Source organism: Hemitrygon akajei, chromosome 3, assembly GCF_048418815.1.
Source record: "Hemitrygon akajei chromosome 3, sHemAka1.3, whole genome shotgun sequence".
Lineage (NCBI taxonomy): Eukaryota > Metazoa > Chordata > Chondrichthyes > Myliobatiformes > Dasyatidae > Hemitrygon > Hemitrygon akajei.
This window is the reverse complement of record NC_133126.1, coordinates 131,938,003-131,963,403: the sequence shown is the minus strand read 5'-3', so window position 1 is coordinate 131,963,403 and position 25,401 is coordinate 131,938,003. Positions and strand designations below refer to the sequence as shown.

The 25,401-nt window shown below is 38.9% G+C and overlaps 1 protein-coding gene across 1 annotated transcript in view; it reads right to left on the bottom strand.

Annotated features, from left to right (window-relative positions):
• pccb (propionyl-CoA carboxylase subunit beta) overlaps window positions 1–25,401 on the bottom strand; it is a 77,388-nt gene that overhangs the window by 19,740 nt on the left and 32,247 nt on the right. Inside the window, exons 5-8 of the mRNA XM_073040819.1 lie at window positions 22,966–23,079; window positions 20,113–20,223; window positions 15,800–15,908; window positions 2,360–2,480 (exon numbers count right to left, since the gene is read on the bottom strand). Coding sequence (XP_072896920.1) covers window positions 2,360–2,480; window positions 15,800–15,908; window positions 20,113–20,223; window positions 22,966–23,079 — 455 coding nt within the window. The remainder of the gene's footprint in view (window positions 1–2,359; window positions 2,481–15,799; window positions 15,909–20,112; window positions 20,224–22,965; window positions 23,080–25,401) is intronic.

Sequence of the window (25,401 nt, the reverse complement as noted above, 5' to 3'; positions counted from 1 at the left end):
CACCAAGTACTGCTCACAATACTTCCAAGTGTGGTCTAACCAATGCCTTATAAAAGCTCAGCATTACATCCTTGCTTTTATATTCTAGTTCTCTCGAAATGAATGTTAACATTGCGTTTGCCTTCCTCACCATCAACTCCATCTGCAAGTTAACCTTTAGGGAATCCTGCACAAGGACTCCCAATTCCTTCTGCACCTCAGATTTTCTGAATTTTCTCACTGTTTCAAAAATTGTCTATGCCTTTATTCCTTCTAGCAAAGCACATTGTGGTGATATCATGTGCAATGACATGCCAGTTCCTGATTAATGTCGCAGGCTGGAGAGCTTTTTGTTGAAAATTGCAATGTAGACGCTGTAAAAAAGCATGAATATATCAAGAAATATAATAATACGTCAACAAAAACCGATGGAGAGCAAGACGGCATTTGAAAAAAAGTCATGTGACCGCTGTGCGCAGGAACACCATCCAAATCAGTGTTTCACATATGGAAAACTTTGTTACAGCTGTGGTAATATTAATCATTTTTCATGCTGTTGTAAAAGTAGAAAGAAGGAAAATGAAATGAAACAAGTAAATGCTGTGATTGAAGATGAATGTGAAGAAAGTTATATAAATGCACTTTATGAAAATGCTGACATGGAGAATATAAAAGCAGTTGCTGCAGTGTCTGATATGACCAAACAGGAGGAAATTGATGATGTGAAAAAGCAATGGCAGGAAGAGGTTGCTTCAATGCAAGCGATAATGAAAGAGACGCTGAGAGAATATGAGATTCAGTCTAATCACCAGCTAGAGCAAGAACTAGAGCTAGAGGTTTAGTTGAGATACATGAAGAAAAGCACAAAGCAGAAAAGAAGAAAAAGAAGAAGCACAAGAAGAGTCATGGCATAGATAGCAAAGAGCCAACTTCAGAATTTCAGTTAGCCGATAGAGATTTGTTTATTAGTTAATGTTGTTATTTGTTTTTCTTTTTAAAGGAAAAAAAGATATGATTCTTCAGAGATTTAGGCTACGTCCACACTAGACCTGATAAATCTGTAACCAAAGCCTTTTCTCTTCATTTTGACCCTCCATCCATACTGAAAAGGCGTTTCCTCCCCAAAAATCGGAGCTTTTCTAAAACGCTCTCCAGTGTGTGTAAATCTGAAAATGTCAGTTGGGTGATGTAGTGTGCACGGGGTAACCGGAGCTTTTTAAAAACGTTATCATGATGTACTGAAACAGATGGTGGCGGCAGCGCGGCTTTTCAGTTTTTTCTTGAACGCAACCTCCAACACCACAACAACAATGGCGGACAGCTTCATGCGTGTTGTTTGTCTACGTTAATAGCTTGTTTGGAGTTAAACATAGGTGTCTACCATGTACATACAGGCAGCATATCTATGTACAAAAAGCACAACAGCGCCACGGAAACGGAAATAGTATATCATTTCCTCTTCGCTTGTTCTCTGTAGACGTGTCCTGCGCATGCCCAGTAGGAGAAGATTCGCCCAAATACACGTTTTAATGTGGACAGAGGTATTTTCAAAAACACCTGGTGTGGACGCCTATCGTTTTTACGCGAAACCAGCGTTTTCAAAATTATCTGGTCTAGTGTGGATGCAGCCTTAGTTAACTGATGCAGAGACAAAACATTAAGTAATAACAAGGAAACACAAGATCTGTGTGTACCACTTAGGTCTACTTGTGTACGTAAACCCACAGAGAGACTGACAGAGACTTGTTGAATTATGTATTTGTTTTGATTAACGTTGTTAATTGTTTTTTCTTTTTAAGGAAGGGAAGATGTGGTGATATCACGTGCAATGACGTGCCAGTTCCTGATTGGAGAGCACCGAGTATGCGCGGGGTTTGCCAGAATATTTCAGCATGTGGCAGGGTTAAGATGTGTCTGTTTATTACTGTAAATTAAAGTTCTCTAATTCTTCCAGAATATGATTCTTAATTGGTAACCCGTGGTATGTTTAAATGGAAGTAACATTACATACATGACCATACATTTTGCTACACTACATTTCATTTGGCACTTCTTTGCCTATTCACCTAATCTGTCTAAGTCCTTCTGCAGACTCACTGCTTCCTCAATACTACCTGCCTGTCCACCTGTCTTCGTATTGTACTCAAACTTGGCCACAAAGCCATCAATTCCATGATCCAAATCATTAAAATATAAGATGAAAAGTGGTCCCAACACCGACCCCTGCGGAACAACACCAGTCACCAGCAGCCAACCAGAAAAGGCCCCCTTTAATCCCACTCTTTGCCTCCTGCTGGTCACCCAATCCATGCTAGCAGAATCTTTCCTGTAAAATCACATCTAAAGAGTAGAATCGAGTGCAAAGCGGAATTTTACTTACCATGGATCTTGACATTCTCTTACTGGAGCTGGATCTTTGTTATTCAGTGGTATATAATTAAAAAACTCTCTTAAGTTCAATAAGGCATCAATATCATTTTCAAAAGCCCTGTGTGCAACACCTGCAGCATGAACAACTGAGCATTACTAAAATATACTGCTTAAAATTGGTCAAAGATGTATAATACTTTAAATAATATTTCAAGGGTTATTATTGCATCAAGTTAATATAGTTACTAAAGTTTTACTGTTAGACAATTTTTAAAAATCTAACCAATTACAACAAAGCGGTAAAGGTGGATACTGCACTGCATGAATTCTACTGTACAGGTTTAAATCACCATCTCATGTTGAGAGGCTGTTGGACATTCTGTCACAGAAAATTCCCATGATCAGCATAAGTTTCATAAGTTCAATTTGTCAATGCATCTTCTCAATCAGTTCAAATGCAACCCTGTGTTTATACAAAAGAATACTTTTGCTCTTATAGCTGACATAATAAACAACAACATAAAAATAGTTTCTGGGTTTGAAGGCGGGCTGCCTCAAGAAGCAGTGATGGAGCGTCAAAGATTGGAAAAGGTCGTTTCAGGTTCACAGTACTTATTAGCAAATAAAGGTGGCATTTTGACTATATTTTCTATTTAAATATCAGCACCTTTTTTATTTTTAATCTAAAAACTGATCAGCGATAGTTTACAATTCGTGAACTAAAACTTGCCATTCTGTGTCACTACTGGCAATTATAAGTGGGGTGGTGTATCCAAATTGGGTTTAACATCTGTGAAGTTATTTATATTTTACTTTGCACATTTTTTCCTTTCTATAGTAAAGCCAGCCCCCCAGTAAATCATTAAACAACTCTAGTCTAAAACCTTCTCTATCTCATTGGTTTGGAATAATGATGACTAATTCAGAATCCAAATTATATCTGTTGTACTAACACTGAATGTCAACATAAATGCACAATACAGACAAGAAATCAGAACTTGCTGATTAACCTAAGGCAGTGATGTTCCATCCACAGTTGAATGTTTGAACCTCTGTGGCAGCAAGAGCATGATCATGCAGCTCAAGGACATTAGCACAGGAGCTGGTCATTTGGGCCTTCAAACCTGCTCATCAATTCAATGGGATGATGGATGATCTGCTCTAGGCCTCAACTTTTCTTCAGTGATAGTTTCCCATCACCCTCAAATGCCCACTCTTTCAAAAATGTATCTACTTCCTCTTTAAGTATCTCAAATGATCTAGTCTTCATAATCTCTGGCACAGAGGATTAGAGAGAGATTTGCAACCCCTTAAGAACAAATCCCTGTACACCTCAATTTTAGACTACACTGCCTTAATTTTGCATTTATGTCCTGTCACTCAAGATTCTCCCACTCAAGGAATAATCAACATCTACTCTACTATTTCCTGTCAGAATCTTGCATGTTTTAATTAGACAATCCTTTATCCTTTAAATCTCTATTCTTTTCAGTTTAATTTCTTCACTTATTCATAATAGGATAACCCACTGATCTCAGGAACTGGACGCCTGAAGCTCTTTAGAAATGCTAGTGCATCAATTCTTAAATTAAGGGACAAAAACTGCATGATATTCCAGATATGATCTCACCAGTATCCAGTACAATTGTAACAGTATTTCTCCATTTTTAAGAATTACCGCCTTTTAATAAAGGCCAACATACCATTTGACTTCCTACCCAATTTTTGTACCTTGAGAAAGACTGCAGATAATTGTCTATTTTAATTTTTCCCCCCACATTACTCCATTTACAAAGCTTTTACCACTCAGTCAGCCCATTTATATCCTATTGCAGAGTCCTAATACCCTTAACTGCCACATGTCCTTCCCCCCAGTTTCGTTTAATTTCATTAGCAAATTTCTACCCTTTATCCTTCTCCAAATCATAAATAAATATAAATAAATTGGTGGCCCAAGAATTTCCAACCTACAAAAGATCTGCTTATCCCAATATCTGCTATGTGATTTCTAATATTCAATCCATGCTAATACCCCCCATATCATAGCCCCCTATCAAATGCCTTTAAAAATTTCAAATACATTACATCTACTGGTTCCTCTCATCAACTTTGTTTGTTACATCCTCAATGATCAAATACAATTCGCCTTTCATACAATGATGTGACTTGATTACAGTAAGGATCTCTCAATGACAAGCAATTTCTTCCCTGATTATAAAGTCCAGTGTCTTGCCAACAACAGAAGCTAAGAGGCCTATAATTACCCAGTTTATTAGTAAACAGTGGAACTATGGAATAGCTTTTGTGGCTCTCCATTCCACTTGGTGAGGTTTTGAAAAACTGCAAACAATGGCACCACCATTGCTGCAAACACATCCTATAAAACCTTTAGATACAGACTATCAAGACATGAAGACTTGTTTGCCTTCAGTCTTATTACAATCGCTATTAATATGCTCTTCCATACGATCTGAAACTAGCCTATAAGAAATCTTTGAGCTGCGACAGTGTCCCTAATGAAGACTGATGCAGGTATGTATTGATATAAACTCATCAGCCATTTTATCATTGTCCATCATCAAGTCCCAGACTTGCTTCCTCAGGTCCCCAGTTACACATTAGCTGCCCCTCTCCTTTTATAAACCCATAGCAGATTTTGCTGGTTGTTTTGATATATTTATCTGTTTTTCCTTATGATCAATTTTCTCCCTCATTAACTTTTGCTACTGCTTCTAGTAAAATTCCCCATCCTCTGGACTAATATGAACCTTTGCTTCCTTGAATGTTCTAGTCTCCAGATCCATATATCCCTTCACCTTCGTTTCCCAGGATCCTGTCAGAAAAATAAACTTGCACCATCCCAGACCTTGACCAGGGACAATAGTCTATTTTCTTGAAAGGCAAGAAATTGCTGTGAGAGATTCAAACCAAAGTAAAGTTCAATTTTCCCTACTATAATTTTTGCTTAAATGCTTTTAGTTATGTAGAAGCAGGTTTAAAGTTTAGGTGTTTTAGTAATTTGTATTTATTAAGCTCAAAGATTTTAATTGTTTAACTGATGAGACAATTTAATATTAAATATTATCACTCTTATACAGTTGCCAGACAAAGTTTGTGAATCCTTTTCAATTATCTGTTTTTCTGCATTAATTATTCATAATATGTGGTCTGATCTTTATCCAATAGCAAACACAGCTGCCTAAACTAATAACACACAAACATTTAATTGTACCTCTTCTCAGCAATACAGAGTACTGTACATCTTTTAAATAAACACAGGCTAGGGTGATGCCTTCAACAAAAGCTATTTGGAGTCAGGTGTTCCAATCAATGTGATGAGATCGGAGGTATGGGTTTTAGAGGTGATCTGATTACATGCACAATGCCTCGATCAAAACAATTTTCAGAGGACCTTAGAAGAAGAATTGTAGAGATGCACAAAGTTGGAAAAGGCTACAAAAGCATTTCTAAAGACCTGTGCACATCAATCCACAGTAGGAGAAATAGTCTATAAGCAGAGGAAATTCACTGCCGTTGCTACTCTCCCTAGGACTAGTCATTCTGCAAGGATCACACCAACAGTACAACGTGTAATGTTGAAGGAGGTGAAAAAGAACCCAAGGGTAACAGCAAAAGACCTGCATAAATCTCTAGAACTTGCTAAGGTCAATGTTCATGTGTCCACTAAAAGAAAAATACTCCTTTCAGGGTGTTCATTGAAGAACACCACAGAGAAAGCCACTGCTCTCCAAAAAAAGCAAAAACCACCTAGAAGTTCCACAACACTTCTGGGACAATGTTCTGTGGACAGATGAGACAAAAGTTGACCTTCCTGGCAGAAATGCACACTGCTGTCTTTGGAGGAAATAGGGCACTCCATACCAACACCAAAACCTCATCCCAACTGTGAAGCATGGTGAAGGAGCATCATGGTTTGGGGCCACGTTGTTGCCTCAGGGCTTGGACAGCTTACAATTGTTCAGGGAACAATGAGTTCAAAATTGTAACAAGACCTTTTACTGGAGACTGTCAAGATGGCTGTCTATCACTTGAAGCTTAACAGAAGTTGGATGATGCATCAAGACAATGATGGAAATCACAAGAATAAATCAGCAACAGAATGGTTTAAAAAGAAGAAAATTTGTGGTTTGGAATGGTCAAGTCAGAGCCCAGACCTTAACCCAATTGAGAAGCTGTGGCATGACCTGAAGAGGCTGTTCATGCAAGGAATCTCAGAAATATTGATGAATTGAAACATTTTTTAATGGAGGAAAAGTCTAAAATTCCTCCTCGCCATTGTGAAAGTCTGATCAGCAGCTACAGGATATGTTTGGTGGAGATTATTGCTGCTAAAGGAGGTTCTACCAGTTATTAAATACAAGGGTTCACATACTTTTTCCAGCCTGGATTATGAATAATTAAACATGCAATAAAGACATGCAAATTATAATTGCCTATGTGTTATTAGTTTAGGCAGATTGTGTTAGTCTATTATTGTGTCTCAGATGAAGATCAGACCACATTTTTGGGGTAATTAATGCAGAAAACCAGATTAAATGCAAAGGGTTCATAAACTTTTTCTTACAACTGTATATAAATAATGTTAAAAGACTAGACTTAAGGAGTAAACAGTACCAACCTGAAGATCCTTCAACATGAGCAATGCAAGTCTCTGGTTCATTTGTTTATTTACTGTTTCCTGTTATGGGTTGTTTCGCTAACTGAATAGATGGTAATATCGTTCTGATTTTTTGTAAATTGTAGAAAGACAAGTCCAGGAAAAAGTGGGACCATGGTTTTAATTTAAGTAATGATTAAGATGAAATATTGGAAAACTGCTGTGCTCACTTAGAAAGTGTATCTTCAGGAACCATCAAGATGTTTTCTAGACAACACAGAAAATGCTGGAGATATTCAGGTCAGGTAGCATCTGGAGATTGAGAAACAAAATTAACATTTCAGGTCAATGAACTGTCATGTTTCTCTCTATAGATGCTTTGACATGCATTATGTGCAGCATTTTGTGTTTTCATTTTAAATTTTCAGCATCTGCAGATTCTTTTCCTAGAAATGCAATGCTTTTTCTAATTTAATCAAATTATTTATTGTTCCTTCAGAGTCCTTTATAAAATACCTGTTATTCTGTATGGCAGAAGATGAATTCAGTAGTTCAGCACTTGCAGCACACTAAGAATTGACTTACCGGTAAATGTCCCCAGGCAATAAATTGTCAATGGATTTTCATCTGCTTGGAATACAGCTAACAGTATAATTTTCTTTGCTCTTTAAAATCTTCTTTGCTGATGTAAGTGTAGGCATTGGGAGAGATAATTACAAGTGTGTATCTGTTTTATACTTTCCTCTCAATTTTTCTCCCAGTAAGTGCCCATTACTGAGATGAAGTTGGCTGATTTTATAATTTTATTTTATTTTAGAGATACAGCCCTTCCAGCCTAACGAGCTGGTGCCACCCAATTATACCAATGTGACAAATTAACCTACCAACCTGCAAGCCTTTGGTACATGGGAGGAAACTGGAGCACCCAGAGTAAACCCAAGTGGTGAAAACTTCTTATAGAGAGTGAATTGAATCCAGGTTGCCGGCAAGCACAATGATACTGTTACGCTAACCACTATGCTGTCATACTTGCTTGCTTTCACTTTTTTTTGAAATGCAAAACAATAACAGACATCCAGTGCCCTAGCCAGACTAGATTGAAAAAAGGTCAGAGTCTTAGCCATTTTCTTCCCTTGCTTTCCATTAACATTTCATCTTATCTTATTGCTTTATCTATCTTTAAAGATGCTGAATTGCTTAATATTATTTCTTGCAACTAACACAAAATACGGGAGAAACTCGGGTCTGGCAACATCTATGGAGGGTAATGAACAGTCAAAGTTTGGATTGACACCAGGAAAGAAGGCAGGGAATACCCAGTATAAGAAGCTGGGAGAAGGCGGAGCACGAGTTGGCAAGTGATAGTGAATGCAGGTGAGGGGGAGAAAAGGGAATGATTAAGAGAAACTGAGAGGTTATGGGTGGAAGAGGCAAAAACACTGATGAAGAAGGAATCTGATAGGAGAGGACAGTAGACTATGGAATAAAAGAAAGACGGTGGAAAACAGGGAAGGTAGGTAGGTGATGGGCAGATTGTGAAGGAAAGGAGGGGAAAGAGAAAGAGAGGGTGGGGACAGACAGGAGTTGTTACTAGAAGTTAGATAAATCAGTGTTGATTCTGTCAGATTGGAGACTATGAAGAAAGAATAAAGTTTAAAGTAAATTTTAATTATCAAAGTACATATGTCACCATATACAACCCTGTTTCATTTTATTGTGGACATACTCAAGAATTTATAGAATAATAACCAGAACAGAATCAATGAAAGACCACCCAACTATTCAACCAGAGTGCAGAAAACAACAATGTGCATATACAAAAAAAAAAAAAAATAAATAAGCAATAAATATCAAGAACATGAGTTGAAGAGTCCTTAAAAGAGGGAACAGTTCAGTAATGGGGCAAGTGAAGTTGAGTGAAGTTACCTTTTTTGGTTCAAGAGCTTGATGGTTGAGGGGTAATAACTGTTTCTGACCTGGTGGTGTGAGTCCTGTGGCTCTTGTACCTTCAGCAAGAAGAGAGCATGTCCTGAGAGGGCAGGGGCGGGGGGGGGGGGGGGGGGGGGGGGAGAAGACATGTTCCTGATGACGGATGCTACTTTCCTGCAACAGCATTGCATGTATGAGGTAATTTATGTCTGGCTTCAATTCCACTTCCCATCAGTGTGGGAATGGGAAATGGAATTAAAATGGTTGGATACTAGGAGATGCTGGTTGTTACTGCAGACAGAGCAAAGGTGCTCAATAAAGTAATCCCTCAATCTGTGTCAGATCTCACTGATGTAGAGGAGGCCACACTGGGAGCAGCAGCTACAATAAGCAACCCAGAGCAGTAAAGTTCTGCCTTCCCTGGAAAGTCTGTTGAGAGCCTGAATAGTAGTGAGGGAAGTAGTGTCGAAGGAGGTCTAACACTTAGCATAGTTGCTGGGATAAATACATGAAGGGAAAATCAGTGTTTGTTGTAGGTTTGGAACATGGATTGTTCCACATAGCCAACAAAAGGTAGGCATAGCTGGCACTCATACAAGTACCTGTGGCCACAACTTTGGTCTGGAGGAAATGGAAGGAGCTGAAAGAGTTGTTAATGGCGAGTACCAATTCTGGCAGGCGGATGAGAGTGGTGATAAGGGAGAACGAGCTGGGTCTGTTATTAAGAAAACAGAAAGAAGCTCATGTGTCTAACATTATTTTTCACTGTTTAATACCTGCAGCATTTTTTGTAACTCCTAATCTACAATATCTGGATCACTCATTGTTTTTTGTGGTGACAGAAGTATATATTAATAACCATACCCTATCTTTCTACATCCACAAACATTAATCCTTTGGATTTATAATTAAATTTTACCATTTCACTCTCTAGATATTTCCAAATGGTGTTTAGGCTTTCTTTGGTGTTAACTTACCAGTACCATATTTTTGCTTCCCTCATTTCCTTTTTACTTTTGCCACTACACTTTGATATTGAAAAGCAATCCTGAAAAGTTTCACCAACTTTGAGAGTTAGAAAGCAATTTTCCAGATTTCTACCCATATTTTTTTTACATCTGCCTTTTCACCAAGACATTAGGTCAATAATTCCTGCAACAAGGATGGAATGTGATATATGTGTCCAGGAAGGATTCCTGATACAATACTTAGACAGGCCGACTAGAGGAGAGGCCATCTGGTGCTAGGTAATGAAACAGATCAAGTGTCAGATATTTTGATGGGTAAGCATCTCGGAGACAATTTGCACAACTCTCTGACTTTACCACTGCCTTGGAAAGGGATTGGAGCAAACAGTATGGGAACGTGTTTAATTAGGGGTGGGGGAATTACCCTATTAGGAAAGATTGTGAGAGCATAAACTGGAGCAGATGTACTGCATGGAATGCACCATAGAAATGTGGAGGTTATTTAGGGAGTACTTGCATGGGGATTATCAATAGGTTTGTCTCATTTAGGCAGGGAAAGGACAGTAGAGTAAAGGAATAATGGTTGATAAGAGATGTGGAACATCTAGTCAAGTGGAAGCAAAAAACTTACTTAAGGTTTAGGAAACAAGGATCAAGACAAGGTTCTATAGGAGGGATTCTTAAATGGGGTTCAATGGAACCCTAAGGTTCTGCAAGAGATTGTGATGAAAAATAAAATATGTTTTTTTTTTACTTCATGCATCATGCGATGCTAAGGCTTGCAGTGGTAGGTAGTAATCAAGCACCCCCATTAGCAATCTCGTTAAGAATTCTCCCAGCCCAGTATGGCAGTGCGTAGTAGACCGTGTTTATTTCTTCTGAATCATTTCACTGCACCAGTGCAACAACAGACACAAAAAAAGTCCATCTTTACAATGAAAGCTACTTATCAACTGATTTTACATGTACTGGTGATCTAAATTGTCTTATTTCATTGTGCCTAGTCTGTGGCAAACAATTTACAAATGCAGCAATGGCTCCAGTAAAATTGAAAAGACACTTAACTACAAATCACAGCCATACGACATGTAAAAGTGCTGATTATTTTAAGTGGCAATTAGGAACTCAAAACAGAGGAAAGCTTTTGTTAATAAAGTCAAGAAAGGTTCGCTAAAATTCATTCTCTACTCAAAAGAGCATTAACAATTATTTTTGGATTATTATACCTACTGATCATACTAACGTATCATGAGCTGTAGATATACTAATTTTTATGCATGGATTCCCTGAGATCTGAAAATTATTTCAAGGGTTCCTCCTGGGAAAAAGGTTAAGAAAAGCTTAGAGAGTTACAAGGTAGTGAGGAAAGAGCTGAAGAATGGACTTTGGAGAGCTACAAAGGGGCATGAGTAGGCCTACTAGAGTGAGGGTAGGACCAATCAGGAATAGAAGAGAAAAAATGAGTCTAGAGTTGGAGGATATAGGTGAGAATACATACCGTAGATTCCGGACTACAGAGCGCACCTGATTTTTAGCCGCTGGCACTAATTTTAGAAATAAAATCATTTTTTTAAATGTAAAGGCCGCACCGGATTTTAGGCCGCACCGGATTTTCGGCCGCAGGTGTCCCACGTTGTGATATTTACACAGAAAGATATTACACGTGAGGATTTTTTTAACTTTTAATTAAATCCATATGGTAACAAAAACAAATACATATTGCAAATGCTTTTTTTCGAACCGTGCCCGTACGCGGCTACTTTTAAATATACGTTGCGTATACTTCTTTACTGAACAACATTCCAATATCTCCTAACGACTGGTAAAAAATATATATACTGCAGCCTACCAGGAAAAGTTATTGATACCTTTAACTTAAAAGCAGATTTCGCTCGGATCCAAAGCCGCTCCGCCGCTCCCCCCCTCCTTTCCGTTTCATCGCAAACGGCATTTAAAAGCAGATTTCGCTCGGATCCAAAGCCGCTCCGCCGCTCGACCCCCTCCGTCCCGTTTCATCGCAAACGGCATTTTCCCACAAGACGCCGCGAAACCGGGTGTGTCGTCATAGCATCCCGCGATGTAGTACAGAAAACAAATATAGTTTAAACTAAGAGGGTAGGTAGCACAATGCTTCGAGTGTTTTCCATGTTGATGAGGGTGAGTACAAATGACTGATTTACAATAATTTAATTGTGAAAGTGCGCTTGATTTATCGTACAATTTCATTGGACCTCTGTGAACTACTCATCAATTTTATTCGTCTACTGTTACGAGGCAAAATGTTTACGAGGCGGCATGAAAAAAACCTTGCATTAGCCGCTCCGGATTATTGGCCGCAAAGTTCAAAGCTGTTCAAAATGTGGGAAAAAAGTAGCGGCTTAAAATCCGGAATCTACGGTAATTAATACTTTTCTTCAGTATTCACCAATGAGAGGGGCTTTAATGTTTGTGAGGACAACATAAGAGGCCAAGATGTTATAACATATCAACATTAAGAGGATGTACTGAAACTTTTGAAAAACATTAGGATAGTTAAGACCCTGCTGCCAGACAGGATATACCCCAGGTTACCACAAGAAACAAGGAAAGAACTGTTGGCAATGATCATAGCATCCCGACTGAATGCAGAAGTAGTAACGGATGATGGGAGGGTGACAAATGTTATTCCTTTGTTCAAGAAAGGCAGTAGAAACATAGAAACATAGAAAATAGGTGCAGGAGTAGGCCATTCGGCCCTTCGAGCCTGCACCGCCATTCAGTATGATCATGGCTGATCATCCAACTCAGAACCCTGTACCTGCTTTCTCTCCATACCCCCGATCCCTTTAGCCACAAGGGCCAAATCTAACTTCCTCTTAAATTTAGCCAATGAACCGGCCTCAACTGTTTCCTGTGGCAGAGAATTCCACAGATTCACCACTCTCTGTGTGAAGAAGTTTTTCCTCATCTCGGTCCTAAAAGGCTTCCCCTTTATCCTTAAACTGTGACCCCTCGTTCTGGAGTTCCCCAACATCGGAAACAATCTTCCTGCATCTAGCCTGTCCGATCCCTTTAGAATTTTATACGTTTCAATAAGATTCCCCCTCAATCTTCTAAATTCCAGTGAGTATAAGCCTAGTCGATCCAGTCTTTCTTCATATGAAAGTCCTGCCATCCCAGGAAACAATTTGGTGAACCTTCAGGGATAACCTCAGGAATTATGAACTAATGAGCCTTACTTCAGTGGTGGACAAATTATTGGAGAAGATTCTTGGATGGGATTTATGTGCACCTGAGGAATCATAGTCTGATTAGGAATAGTCTACATGGCTTTGTGAATAGCAGTTCATGCCTCACCAGACTGAATGAATTCCCTGAGGACGCGACAGAGCACATTGACAAAATAGTGGATGTGGTGCATATGGATTATAGTAAGGCATGTGATAAGGCTCTCCAACGTAGACTGATTTAAAAGTCAGGAGGCACGGGAACCAGGATAACATGGCTGTGTGGATACAGTACTTACATGTCATTAGAAAGCAGAGGGTGGTTCAAAATGCAGCATATTCTGCCTGGAGGTCAGTGACCAGTGGTGTTCTGCAAGGATCTGTCCCCAGTCCCCTGCTCTTTGTGATTATTATAAATGACTTAGACGAGGAAGTGGAAGAGTGGGTTAAGTTTGTAGATAACATGAAAGTTGGTTGAGTTGTGGATAGTGTAAAGGGATATTGTAAGTTATTGAAAGGATGCAGAACTGGGCTGAGAACTGGCAGATGGAGTTCAATCTGGAAAAATATGAAGTGATTCACTTTGGAAGGTCAAATTTGAAAGCAGAACACAGGGTTACAGCAGGATTCTAAGCAAGAGCAGGAACAGAGGGATTTGGAGTCCCAGGTCCATAGATCTCTCAAAGTTGTCACGCAAGTTGAAAAGGATTGTTAAGAAGACAATGGTGTGTTGGCCTTCATTAGTCGGGGGACTGAGTTCAAAAACCATAAGGAATGCCCTTGAACAGAAAATCTCAAAAACAGTAGTGGAGATGGCCTAATACATCATAGGAAAAGCTCTCCCCACCATTGAACATATCTACATGGAGTGTTGTCGTAAGAAAGCAACATCTATCATCAGGACCCCTACCATCCAGGCCATGCTCTCTTCTTGCTGCTGCCACCAGCAGAAGGCACAGGCACCTCAGGACTCACATCACCAGGTTCAGGAACAGTTATTACCCCTCAACCATCAAGTTCTTGAACCAAAGAGGGTAACTTCACTCAACCTACATGCCCCATCCCTGAACTGTTTCCACAACTTATGGGCTCACTTTCTAGGGCTCATCTCATGTTCTCGATATTTATTGCTTATTTATTTAGTTTTTTTATTTTGTATTTGCACACATTGTTTACCCTGTTGGGTGTGGTCTTTTATTGATTCTATTATTGTTATTGGAGTTTTTGAATATGTCTGCAAGAATATGAATCTCAGGGTTGTATATGGTGACATACATGTATTTTGATAATAACTGTACTCAGAACCTGGAATACTGTGTTCAGTCCTGGTTGCATTATTATACAGTAGGAAGGATGTGAAATCTTTAGAGAGGGTGCAGAGATTTAGCAAGATACTGCCTGGATTAGAGGGCATATCTTGTGAGGATAGATTGAGTGAGCCAGGGTTTTTCTCTCTGGAGTGTAAAATGATGACAGACATTGCTAGAGGTATACAAAATTAAGATAAAAATAGATCAAGTGAATAGCGAGAGACATTTTCTCAGGGCAGAAATGGCTGATAACAAGGGAGAATAATCTTAAGGTGATGGGAGGTAAGTATACCTAAGCTTTTCTTTAAAAAAGTGTTGAGTGAGCGAGTGGAACTCAATGCTAAGGATGGTGGTAGAGGCAGATACATTAGGGGCATTTAGGAAACTCAGGCAGAGGGGATGATAGAGAAGTGGAGGGCAATGTTGGAGGGAAAAGTTTTTATTGATCTTAGAGTAGAACAAAAGGCTGACACAATATCATGAGCCCAAGGCCAGTACTGTGCTATAATGCGCAAACACGAGGAAATCTGCAGATGCTGGAAATTCAAACAACACCACACACAAAATGCTGGTAGAACACAGCAGGCCAGGCAGCATCGATAGGGAGAAGCACTGTCGACGTTTCAGGCCGAGACCCTTCGGAGTCCTGAAGTGAAGGGTCCAAAGTGAATCAGGGTCTTGGCCCGAAACGTCGACAGCGCTTCTCCCTATCGATGCTGCCTGGCCTGCTGTGTTCTACCAGCATTTTGTGTGGACTGTGCTATAATGTTCTTTATGACAGTATGATGGGGACTGACGAGAACAGCCTGCTTTCTTTTACTGAAGTGTTTTCTAACATGATTAATGGATACAGTTATTGGGTATGATTGACAAATCCTTTATACAGCACCCTGCAAATAAGTCACATACCTTTTAATTTGTTCCTCAAGTTCCAAAAGAAAATTACATTTTTACATTAGAAAATTACATTAGAAAACATTGATTTGCAGTATTGTGCAAATACACCAAATATTTGGCATCTTTATAAATATTTCATCCTCAATCCTAGAGTTCAAGGACCCCACTCTGAACTCAAGTCATCAGTAGTTGAATTTACCCCCTTCCTGAAAATAAGTGATAGAACATAATTGAAACAGAGTTACATCTTCCTCTTGCAAATTCTAGAGCAAGTTATTTTGTGCCACTGCAGTTAATTCCTGAAGTGAATAACAATGCACTAAATCTTAATCAGTATATAAATTCAATTGAAGTAAAATTTGAACAGATTCTTCAAACACAAATTTCCTTAAAATGATCAATACTCAAAGGGGTAAATAAATAACAATCCCAATGCAGAAATTAAATAAGTTCAACCAGCACATTTCAAATGCAAAATATTGATCATTTAATACACATTCTACTTTCTAAAAATCATCTCACCTGAAACTGCAGTGTGGGTTTTTGCACCACCAAGGTCTTCCTGAGTCACATCCTCGTTTGTAACAGATTTTACCACATCTGGCCCAGTAATGAACAAGTAAGAGGTGCCCTGCAAAACCACAACACTGCTCTAATGGGAGTCAATTCTGATAAACAAATGAGCAGCATAAATTCTGTACGTGTATGTTTATTTTAAGAAAAAGACCTGGTACAAACAGAATTTTCTATTTAAGATCAGATATTTCACTTTCTGTTAAAGTCATATACTCACTTGATAATATAAAGTACTCCTAAAAACCAAGAAGTCAGTATGACTAAACCACAAAACATGGAGAAAGGTGTTTTAAAAATAAAGAGCTGGGTGGATGACGTCATTAATAGATTGGAGCCAGAAAAAAAAATCTGTTTTTACTCCAAATCAAATTCTAAGCCATAATTCAAAAGGAAATAAATTTTCTGTTGTTTTTCCACAAAATACCCAATTCCCAAAATGTTACCTTTCCTTTGAATTCATGAGACAGTGGCACAGAGGCAGAAAGAAAGGTAACAATTACAGAAAATTATGCAGGAATTTCTCTAATTGCAGTTGGTATAGGGTTTCATGTTAATGACGTGAAGGACCAAGAACACACTTCCAAGATGACCCTCCATTCCAGCCCACACCTTGGTGAACGGCAAAACATTTCATTTCTCCTTCCAGAAGCTACTTGGGGAAGTTCTGTGACTAACTGGCCAAAGGAGGAAGAAGGCTGTGTGACATTTTCACAGTCTGTCACACTGAGGATCTATGGTAACTTGTAGATTAAGAAACAGTGACTTTAGGCCATCCAGTCCTTTTAAGGGTAGTAGTCCCAAAAGCATTGACTTAAGGTGAAGCTATACTCAGCCCATCTGACTGGGTAGGCTCTGATCTTTCAGAAAAACTTGAAGGTAAGGTCTTGGCAAGAAGTATGTCAATCTACAAATGTATCATCAACCCAATCTACAAAACAAAGAAAGGAAAATGTACAAGTATCAGAAATACAACTCATTATTTTGCTAAAGTCAATAAGGATTAGGCTAAGATAATCAACAACGGGTGCAGAGCTGCAAGAGGAGATGAACTACTGCAATTAAAATGTTGGGATCCAATGCAGTCAAATCAAGAGTTCCCTCCTCCCCTCCAATCTTACTCAATTGCTTTATTAAGCTCATTGCCATGTTGGTTAGTGACTACAGTTGCAAGAACAAGTTTGTGAACCCTTCGTAATTACCTGATTTTCTGCATTAATTACTCACAAAATGAGTCACAAGAATAGGCAAACACAATCTGTCTAAACTAATAGCATACAAACAATTGTACTTCTCATCAATACAGAGTGCACCATTTAAAGAATCATAGTGTAGGTTCAAAAAAGTATGTGAACCTCTGGGGTAATGTCTTCTACAAAAGCTAGTTGGAGTTGGATTTCCAATCAATGATATGAGATTGATGGTCTGGATTGTAGAGGTACCCTGCCCTAGCAAAAAGTCACACAGTCAGGTAACTGACAGAGCCTGCACTTCTCAAAAAAGATCTGTTTATATACATCATAGCTTGAACAAAGCAACTTTCATTAGACCTTAGAAGAAGAATTGCAGAGATGCATGAAGCTGGAAAAGGGTACAAAATCATTTCTAAAGACCTGAGTGTTCATCAGTCCACAGTAGGAGAAATAGTCTACAAATGGAGAAAATTCACTACTTTTGCTATTCTCTTTAGGAGTGAGGGTCCTGCAAAGATCACACCAAGAGCACAACATGCTATTTTGAAGGAAGTGAAAAAGAACCCAAGGGTAACAGCAAAAGACCTGACAGAAATCTCTAGAACTTGCTAAATTCTCTGTTCATGTGCCCATAAGACATAGGAACAGAATTAGGCCATTTGACCTATCAAGTTTGCTCCACAATTCAATCATGGCTGATTCTTTTTTCCCTGCCTTAGCCCCACTCCCCAGCCTTCTCTCTGTAACCTTTTATGTTGTGTCCAATCAAGAACCATTCAAGCTCTGTTTTACTGAGTTAAGTATTGTATGTAATTAGTTTTGCTACAACAAGTGTATGGGACATTGGAAAAAAAGTTGAATTTCCCCATGGGGATGAATAAAGTATCTATCTATCTATCTATCTATCTATCTAAATACACCCAATGACCCGACCTCCACATCTGCCTGTGGTAATTCACCAGCCACAAATTCACCACCCTCTGGCTGAAGAAAGTTCTCTGTAACTGTTTTAAATGTACGCCCCCCCTCTATACTAAGGCTATGCCCTCTTATCCTAGACTCCCCCAGCATGGGCCATATCTGTCTAGGCCTTTCAACATTCAAAAAGCTTCAATGAGATCCCCCCCCCCATCCTTCTAAATTCCAGCACAAGATAACCATTTCATTCCCGGAATTATCCTTATGAACCTCCTCTGAACCCTCTCCAATGCCAGTACATCTTTTCTTAGATTAGGAACCCAGAACTATTCACAGTACTCAAGATGAGGCCTCACCAGAGCCTCATAAAGCATTAGCATTACATTCCTGCTCTTGTATTCTAGACCTCTTGAAAAGAATGCTAACATTGCATTTACCTTCCTCACCACCGACTCAACTACAAGTTAACCTTTAGGATGCTCTGCAAAAGGACTCCCAAACCCCTTTGTATTTCAGATTTCTGCATTTTCTCCCCATTTAGAAAATAGTCTGCACATTTATTTCTTCTTCTGAAGTGCATAACCACGCATTTTCCAACACTGTATTTCATTTTCCATTTTCTTGCCCATTCTCCTAATCTGTCCAAGTCCTTCTACAGCCTACCTGTTTCCTCAATACTACATTTCCTCCACCAATCTTCGTATCATCTGCAAACTTGGCAACAAAGCCTTCTATTCCATCATCTAAATCATTGATCTATAGCATAAAAAGAAGTGGTCCCATCACTAACCCCTATGGAACACCACCAAGTATTACAGTATTCACTGTAAGCAGCCCACAGGACTGCAAGAGTTATGAGATCATCACCCATGTCCTGCTGCAGTACCCTTTACATGCAAGGTATTGCAAGAGGACATGTTGGACTTTCTGTCCTACAGGTTGTTTCCAGTGATACATAACAGAACGAATATCAATTTCTGATGGAAATCTTTCAACTCAGTGAAAGCAGTTCAGTGGTCTTTCCAAAATCTGCTCTGAGTTCTGACATAAGGAACTATCCAAGACCTTGTGTTGTTGACTAGTATCACCAAGGTAGATTCTGAGAGATATATTCAAGGCAAGATGACGCTTTCACAGAGATCCTGCTTGATGTTTGGTGTTGGGATGAGGGGCTACAATCTAATGCCTCCTCACTAAAACTGTTTTGCTTATGTGGTATATTTAGAAAACAAATTTAGTTTTATATACCACACAAATGACTGCAGCTTATGGATATATCGATTTTAAATATAAAGATGAGCTTTATTTGTCTCATGTACATTGGAACATATAGTGAAATGCATTGTTTGCAGAATGACCAACATAGTCTGAAGATGTGCTGAGGCAGCCTCCGAGTGTCATCACGTGTCCAGCACCAACGTAGCATGGGCACAACCAACCCATGCATCTTTGGAATGTGGTAAGAAACTGCAGCAACCAGAGAAAACCCATGCAGTCACAGGGAGAACATAAAAACATCTCACAGAGAGCAGCAGGAACTGAACCCCATTCGCTGGCACTGTAAAAAAAACAGTGCTTACTGCCACGCTACCGTGCCGCCTGATATAAGAACATGACCTGTGCATGTATTTTTTAAATGAAATAACACTAACTCTGAAAAGTGGACACTGTCAAATCAATTTTGTTTGTTAATGTAACTCTCACAACAGGATGATGGGGGAAGGCAAGTAGGAATATCCAAAATTACACATTAGCCATCAATTTTTTAAAAAAATTTTTTCTTCTGCTGCTCAGTGATTTCCACCATTACAAACTGAAACAGAACTGAAGTTTTCCTTGCAAAAGACAACCTTCAAAAGGCATACTTTTCCTTGAATTAAAGCATGTTTATGGGCACTCAAAGGAACCAGATTGCAGAAAACAGCAGCCAAATGTAATTGTTCTTTGGGCTACTGAGCTGCACATCCAGTATTATGTGCATAATTTTTTGTATAAATGTATGTTCCTTCTCTCAGAATAACTTTTGTTTACTTAAACCTATCCAGAAAATATATTGCAGCATTGAGCTAATACCAAGTAGTTCAGAGGATTTCTTGGCAGAATACAAAACAAAGGATTTCTGTAATTGATTCACTAATTAATGCACATTACCTTCACCATAAATGTAAAGTCAGTTAAGGCAGGTGAATAGACAGCACCTCCTGCACAAGGACCCATAATAAGGGAGATCTGGGGAATGACTCCAGAGGTCAATACATTTCTCTGCAAAATATCAAGAACACAGTTTGTTATTGCATTACTTCTGGAATACAGTCTATAAGGCAAGCTGTTCATCAAGCAAGATAATTCAAATATTGTTCAGCTAAATAGCCATTAATGCTTACGTAAAGAATATTTCACAGATAAGCTGACTTATTGTATCAATCTAAAAACATTACACAACTGGCAGCATATTAAAAAAAAGCATATTGGGATAGCTGGCTTAATGCTATAAAACTGGCATTTTTAGTTAATACTTTATACATTTCATAGATTAGTAACAATGAAAATGTTATTTTCAAAGCATCAGGTAAGATGGCACCAGTGATCAAAGACGACATTGTGCAAGGAGCTTACAAAACTACTGGATACTTCTGCTAAATATACTTCTTATTCTTCTAAACTGCAACTGATTGCAGCCTGCAATTTCCCTTTTAAGAATGTATTTTTGAGCCAACTACATGATATGATGCTGCTGTGATCTCCTTGGGGAATCGACGTGGTGCAGCTCCAGCCGTTGCTGTGGGGTGACTACGTCAATTCCTAATGGCAGACCATGAACCCGTGGTCAGCTCCATTACTCTGCGCTGATTAAACTATCAAGCAAGATTAAAACTGAAGAGGATGAGAGTGGAAAACAAACGGGTGTCCAGTGCCGTTGGCCTGTGTTTGACCAATCTCCCTCTTGCTGCTATCAGCAGAAGGTGCTAGAGACCTGGTTCCCATGCTGCAAAATTCGATTATCTCTGTGGGTCATGCTGTGGACTCAATTTCTGTTATGGTTTTATGTCTAATGTCCTCAGTGCTGGACATTTGTGCAAATGTTTTACTATTTGTGCAATTTAATCAAGGTGCTTCGGCACAGAGCTGAATCTGCAGCCATTGACAGACAGAGTGCTGAACTGACTGACTCAGTGGCTGAAGCCGTGGCCATTGTCTCCTTGACTGCCGTCATTTGCCTCAGTGCCTCATGGCTGTAGACTCACTTTAGGGGACTCTGTGGTTTGATGTTTAACATTCTGTGTGTTATCTGTTTGCATGATTTGTTGTTTTTTTTTTGCACATTTGATGGTTTTGTTAAGTGGGGTTTTTCTTTAAATGGGTTCTATAGGCGTTTCTTTGTTTTGTGCCTGCCTGAAGAAGCAGAGTCTCAAGATTGTACACTGTATACAGTACATATTTTGATAATAAATGTAAATGTACTTTGATCTTTAAATGTATTTTGAAAGAGATCATGGTATAGGCAAAAACTCAAAGCCAAAGTGTGATCAAAACATTACTATATAGTTGGCTTCCAAAACCCAGCAATAGACAATAGACAATAGTTGCAGGAGTAGGTCATTCAGCCCTTTGAGCCAGCACCACCATTCACTGTGATCATGGCTGATCATCCACAGTCAGTACCCCGTTCCTGCCTTCTCCCCATATCCCTCGACTCCGCTATCTTTAAGAGCTCTATCTAACTCTTTCTTGAAAGCATCCAGAGAATTGGCCTCCACTGCCTTCTGAGGCAGAGCATTCCACAGATCCACAACTCTCTGGGTGAAAAAGTTTTTCCTCAACTCCGTTCTAAATGGCCTAACCCTTATTCTTAAACTGTGGCCTCTGGTTCTGGACTCCCCCAACATCAGGAACATGTTTTCTGCCTTTAGCATGTCCAATCCCTTAATAATCTTATATGTTTCAATCAGATCCCCTCTCATCCTTCTAAATTCCAGCGCATACAAGCTCCAATCTTTCAACATATGACAGTCCCGCCATCCCGGGAATTAACCTCGTGAACCTATGCTGTACTCCCTCAATAGCAAGAATGTCCTTCCTCAAATTTGGAGACCAAAATTGAACACAATACTCCAGATGTGGTCTCACCAGGGCCCTGTACAACTGCAGAAGGACCTCTTTGCTCCTATACTCAACTCCCCTTGTTAGGAAGGCCAACATGCCATTAGCTTTCTTCACTGCAGTGAACTAAGAAAAGGGAAACCAATAGTCACAAGAAAATTCCTTTTTGTACAAGTCAACCTTCATTGAAAACCTTGCTATTTCTCTTTTGCACTATTTTTTATTGTAACTTAGAATAACTATTATGCCTTATACTGTACAACAAATTTCACAAAATAGGTCAGTGATAACAAACCTGATTCTGAAAATTCCAGTGAACTGCTATGGCATTCCAATCCTTCAGTTTTTTTCCCTTAACAACTGGGGTGGGGCAATAGTGGCAGGATAATGTTATAAATGAGAATTGAGTAATTTTGGAAATATGCAAGTATCACATTATGTTGAAAACAAATTAAACTATGTTAAAAAAGTCTACGCTTCTCACCTGGATCACAAAAGTGGCAAACAAATATAAAACTAAAAATTTCCTAACTAAACAAAGCTTATACTTTGCAGTTCATTGCAATATAGATCCACATTACCAGCAAAACCTCTACATCATATTATAAAACTTTTATACTGACTAAATCATGTATCATTTGAGAGCAAGTAATCCATGGCTCTTTTATTGGTAAGGATAATTATCCTTGAATTTACAAATGATTCACCTAATAATTGCAGGTAAAATCTGTGTACAGAATAAAAATAGGTATTTTCTTATCGTATTGGAAATGAAACAAATATCATCTCTTTTTTCCTCCATTCTATTGACATTCAAATTAAAATCCAAGTAAAACACAAAAGTAAACAAAAATGAATGTTATCATCTTTTGAGTTTTTTTTATTGCACATTGCTAGTCTCACCAGGAAAATATCAGCATAACCAGCCAAGGAGTCGACACCCTCCTGAATACGTGCCCCTCCAGAGTCATTCAGACCTATAACTGGAGCTCCCACCAAGACAGCCTGATCCATAATCTAGAAAGTAAGCATATTGATTTATCAAACTGCATTAAAACTGACGGTCCAATATTTACATTAAATGGTTACATCTGCCCTCTTATTTATTATGGATGCATGTAATTTCAGTAGCAGATATTTCCTGCAGACTTCTCCTGAAAGGAGGCAAAGAGTGGGAATAAAGGGCCCTTTTCTGGTTGGCTCATAGTGACTAGAGGTGTTCCACAGGGGTTGGTGTTAGGTCCACTACTTTTCATGTTATATGGTAATGATCTACATGACAGAATTGATGGCTCTCTGGCCAAGTATGCAATGATACAAAGATAGGTTGAGGCAGAGGTCGTGATAAAGAAGCAGGGTGTCTACAGAAGGACTTAAAAGAACGGGCAAAGTGGCAAATGGAATACACTATAGGGAAGTTTATGGCCAGGCACTTTGATAGAAAGAATAAAGGCGGTGACTTTTTTCTAAAGGGCCACGAATTAGGGATACCCTGACGGTTAATTTGAAGATTGAGTCAGTAGTAAGGAAGACAAATGGAATATTAGCAGTCATTTTGAGAGAACTAGAACATACAGTAAAAGCACGGATATAATGCTGAGGCTTTATAATACATTGGGAAAACCACATTTAGAGTATTGCGAGCAATTTTCAGTCTCATATCGAGGAAAGGGTGTGCTGGCATTGGATAGGGTCCAGAGGAGGTTCATGGGAATGATCCCAGGAATGAAAGGGTTAATGTGTGAGGAGTATTTAATGGTTCACTAGAGTTTAGAAGAATGAGGATCTCATTGAAACGTATTGAACATTGATAGGTCCAGATAGAAAGAACATGGACAGGATGCTTCCAATAGTGGGAGAGTCAGATTCAGAATACAGGGAATCAGAAATGAACAGAAATAAGGAGGATTTTTATTTTAGCCAGAGTGGTAAGTCAAATGACTCCCACAGATGGTTGTGGAAGTCAAGTCACTGGGTATATTAAGAGCAGAAGCTGATAGGTTCTTGTTTAGTCGGGGGTCAAAGGTTAGAGAAAGCAGGAGAAGGGGTTTGAGAGGGAAAATAAATCAGCCATGATTGAATGGTGACCAGCCTCTGCCTCAGCCTCTTATGGTTCTTTTCTTTTTGAAGGATTTTGTGTAGTTAAATTTTCCCAATTTATAAATTATGTATGAAAACATGCAGCACCTACTTGTAGAAAGCGAATCTAAACAATCTTGGAGTTGTGGTTGGGAACAAGAAAAGCAGAACAGAATAAGACCTACCGTAAATTATCACATATCATATACTGCCTTAATTTAACTGAAATTTTAGATCATAAATAATTTGAACATGTTTATTGCTCAGTTATGGGAATAACTATCTGTGTAGCTCATGTTACTTGCAGTCATATGTAGCTCTAGATCAGGGGTGGGCAAACTTTTTGACTTGTGGGCCACAAAGGGTTCTAAAATTTGACAGGGGGGCCGGACCAGGAGCAGATGGACGGAGTGTTTTGGTAATACACCTCATAAGAGAAAATAAAATATCATGGGATATGTAGAAAACATGTGCTTTAATTTCAATTGAAAATGAACAAATACATTACAACAAAATATCTGTCTTTGAAGTCCCATGGTATTTAGCTATTTATTGAAATGACTTTTAAAACACTGAAAATTAAATGAATAAAATACAGCTTTTTTTAATAATAACAGTTATTATTTTAAAGCACTGAAAATTCTGTTATCCTTCAAGATATTATCATCATCACTCTCCTCTTGACTGTCTTTATTTCAAAAACGGTAGGAGATGCAGGTCTACTTGTCCTGCTCCTTCTTATTCAATTGTCCCCTGTGCCAAAACTCAACGACCAGCAGAAGGACAGAACAGTGACAGCGCGCCAGTATGTGGAGCGCGTTATTTGATCTGGAGCGCATTTTTTATTTTGAGAACGTACGTGCACCTGCGCACTACTCATGTCCATCACTTAACAGAAATGACATGTAACATGTAAGGCTTATTGAAAAAAATATTTTCAAATGCATTTTTTACATAACACAACGAAGAAACTTATTTTTAATTTCAGTGGGAACAGTGTTGTTGGTCTCCCTTTTTAGCCAGCGCATCAAAGTCTGGATTTAGTTTTGTTGTGGCGATTCTCAGGATGGATCTGAGGTGTTAACAAGGTTTATTAATATAATTTCATCAAGTTCTGCGGGCCGGATTAAAAAGCTTAACAGGCCGCATATGGCCCGCGGGCCGTAGTTTGCCCATGCCTGCTCTAGATCATATACAAAGAGCAGCTTCTTTATCTAAGGGTGTCAACAATTCAGAATGCAACTTCTACACACTTATCAC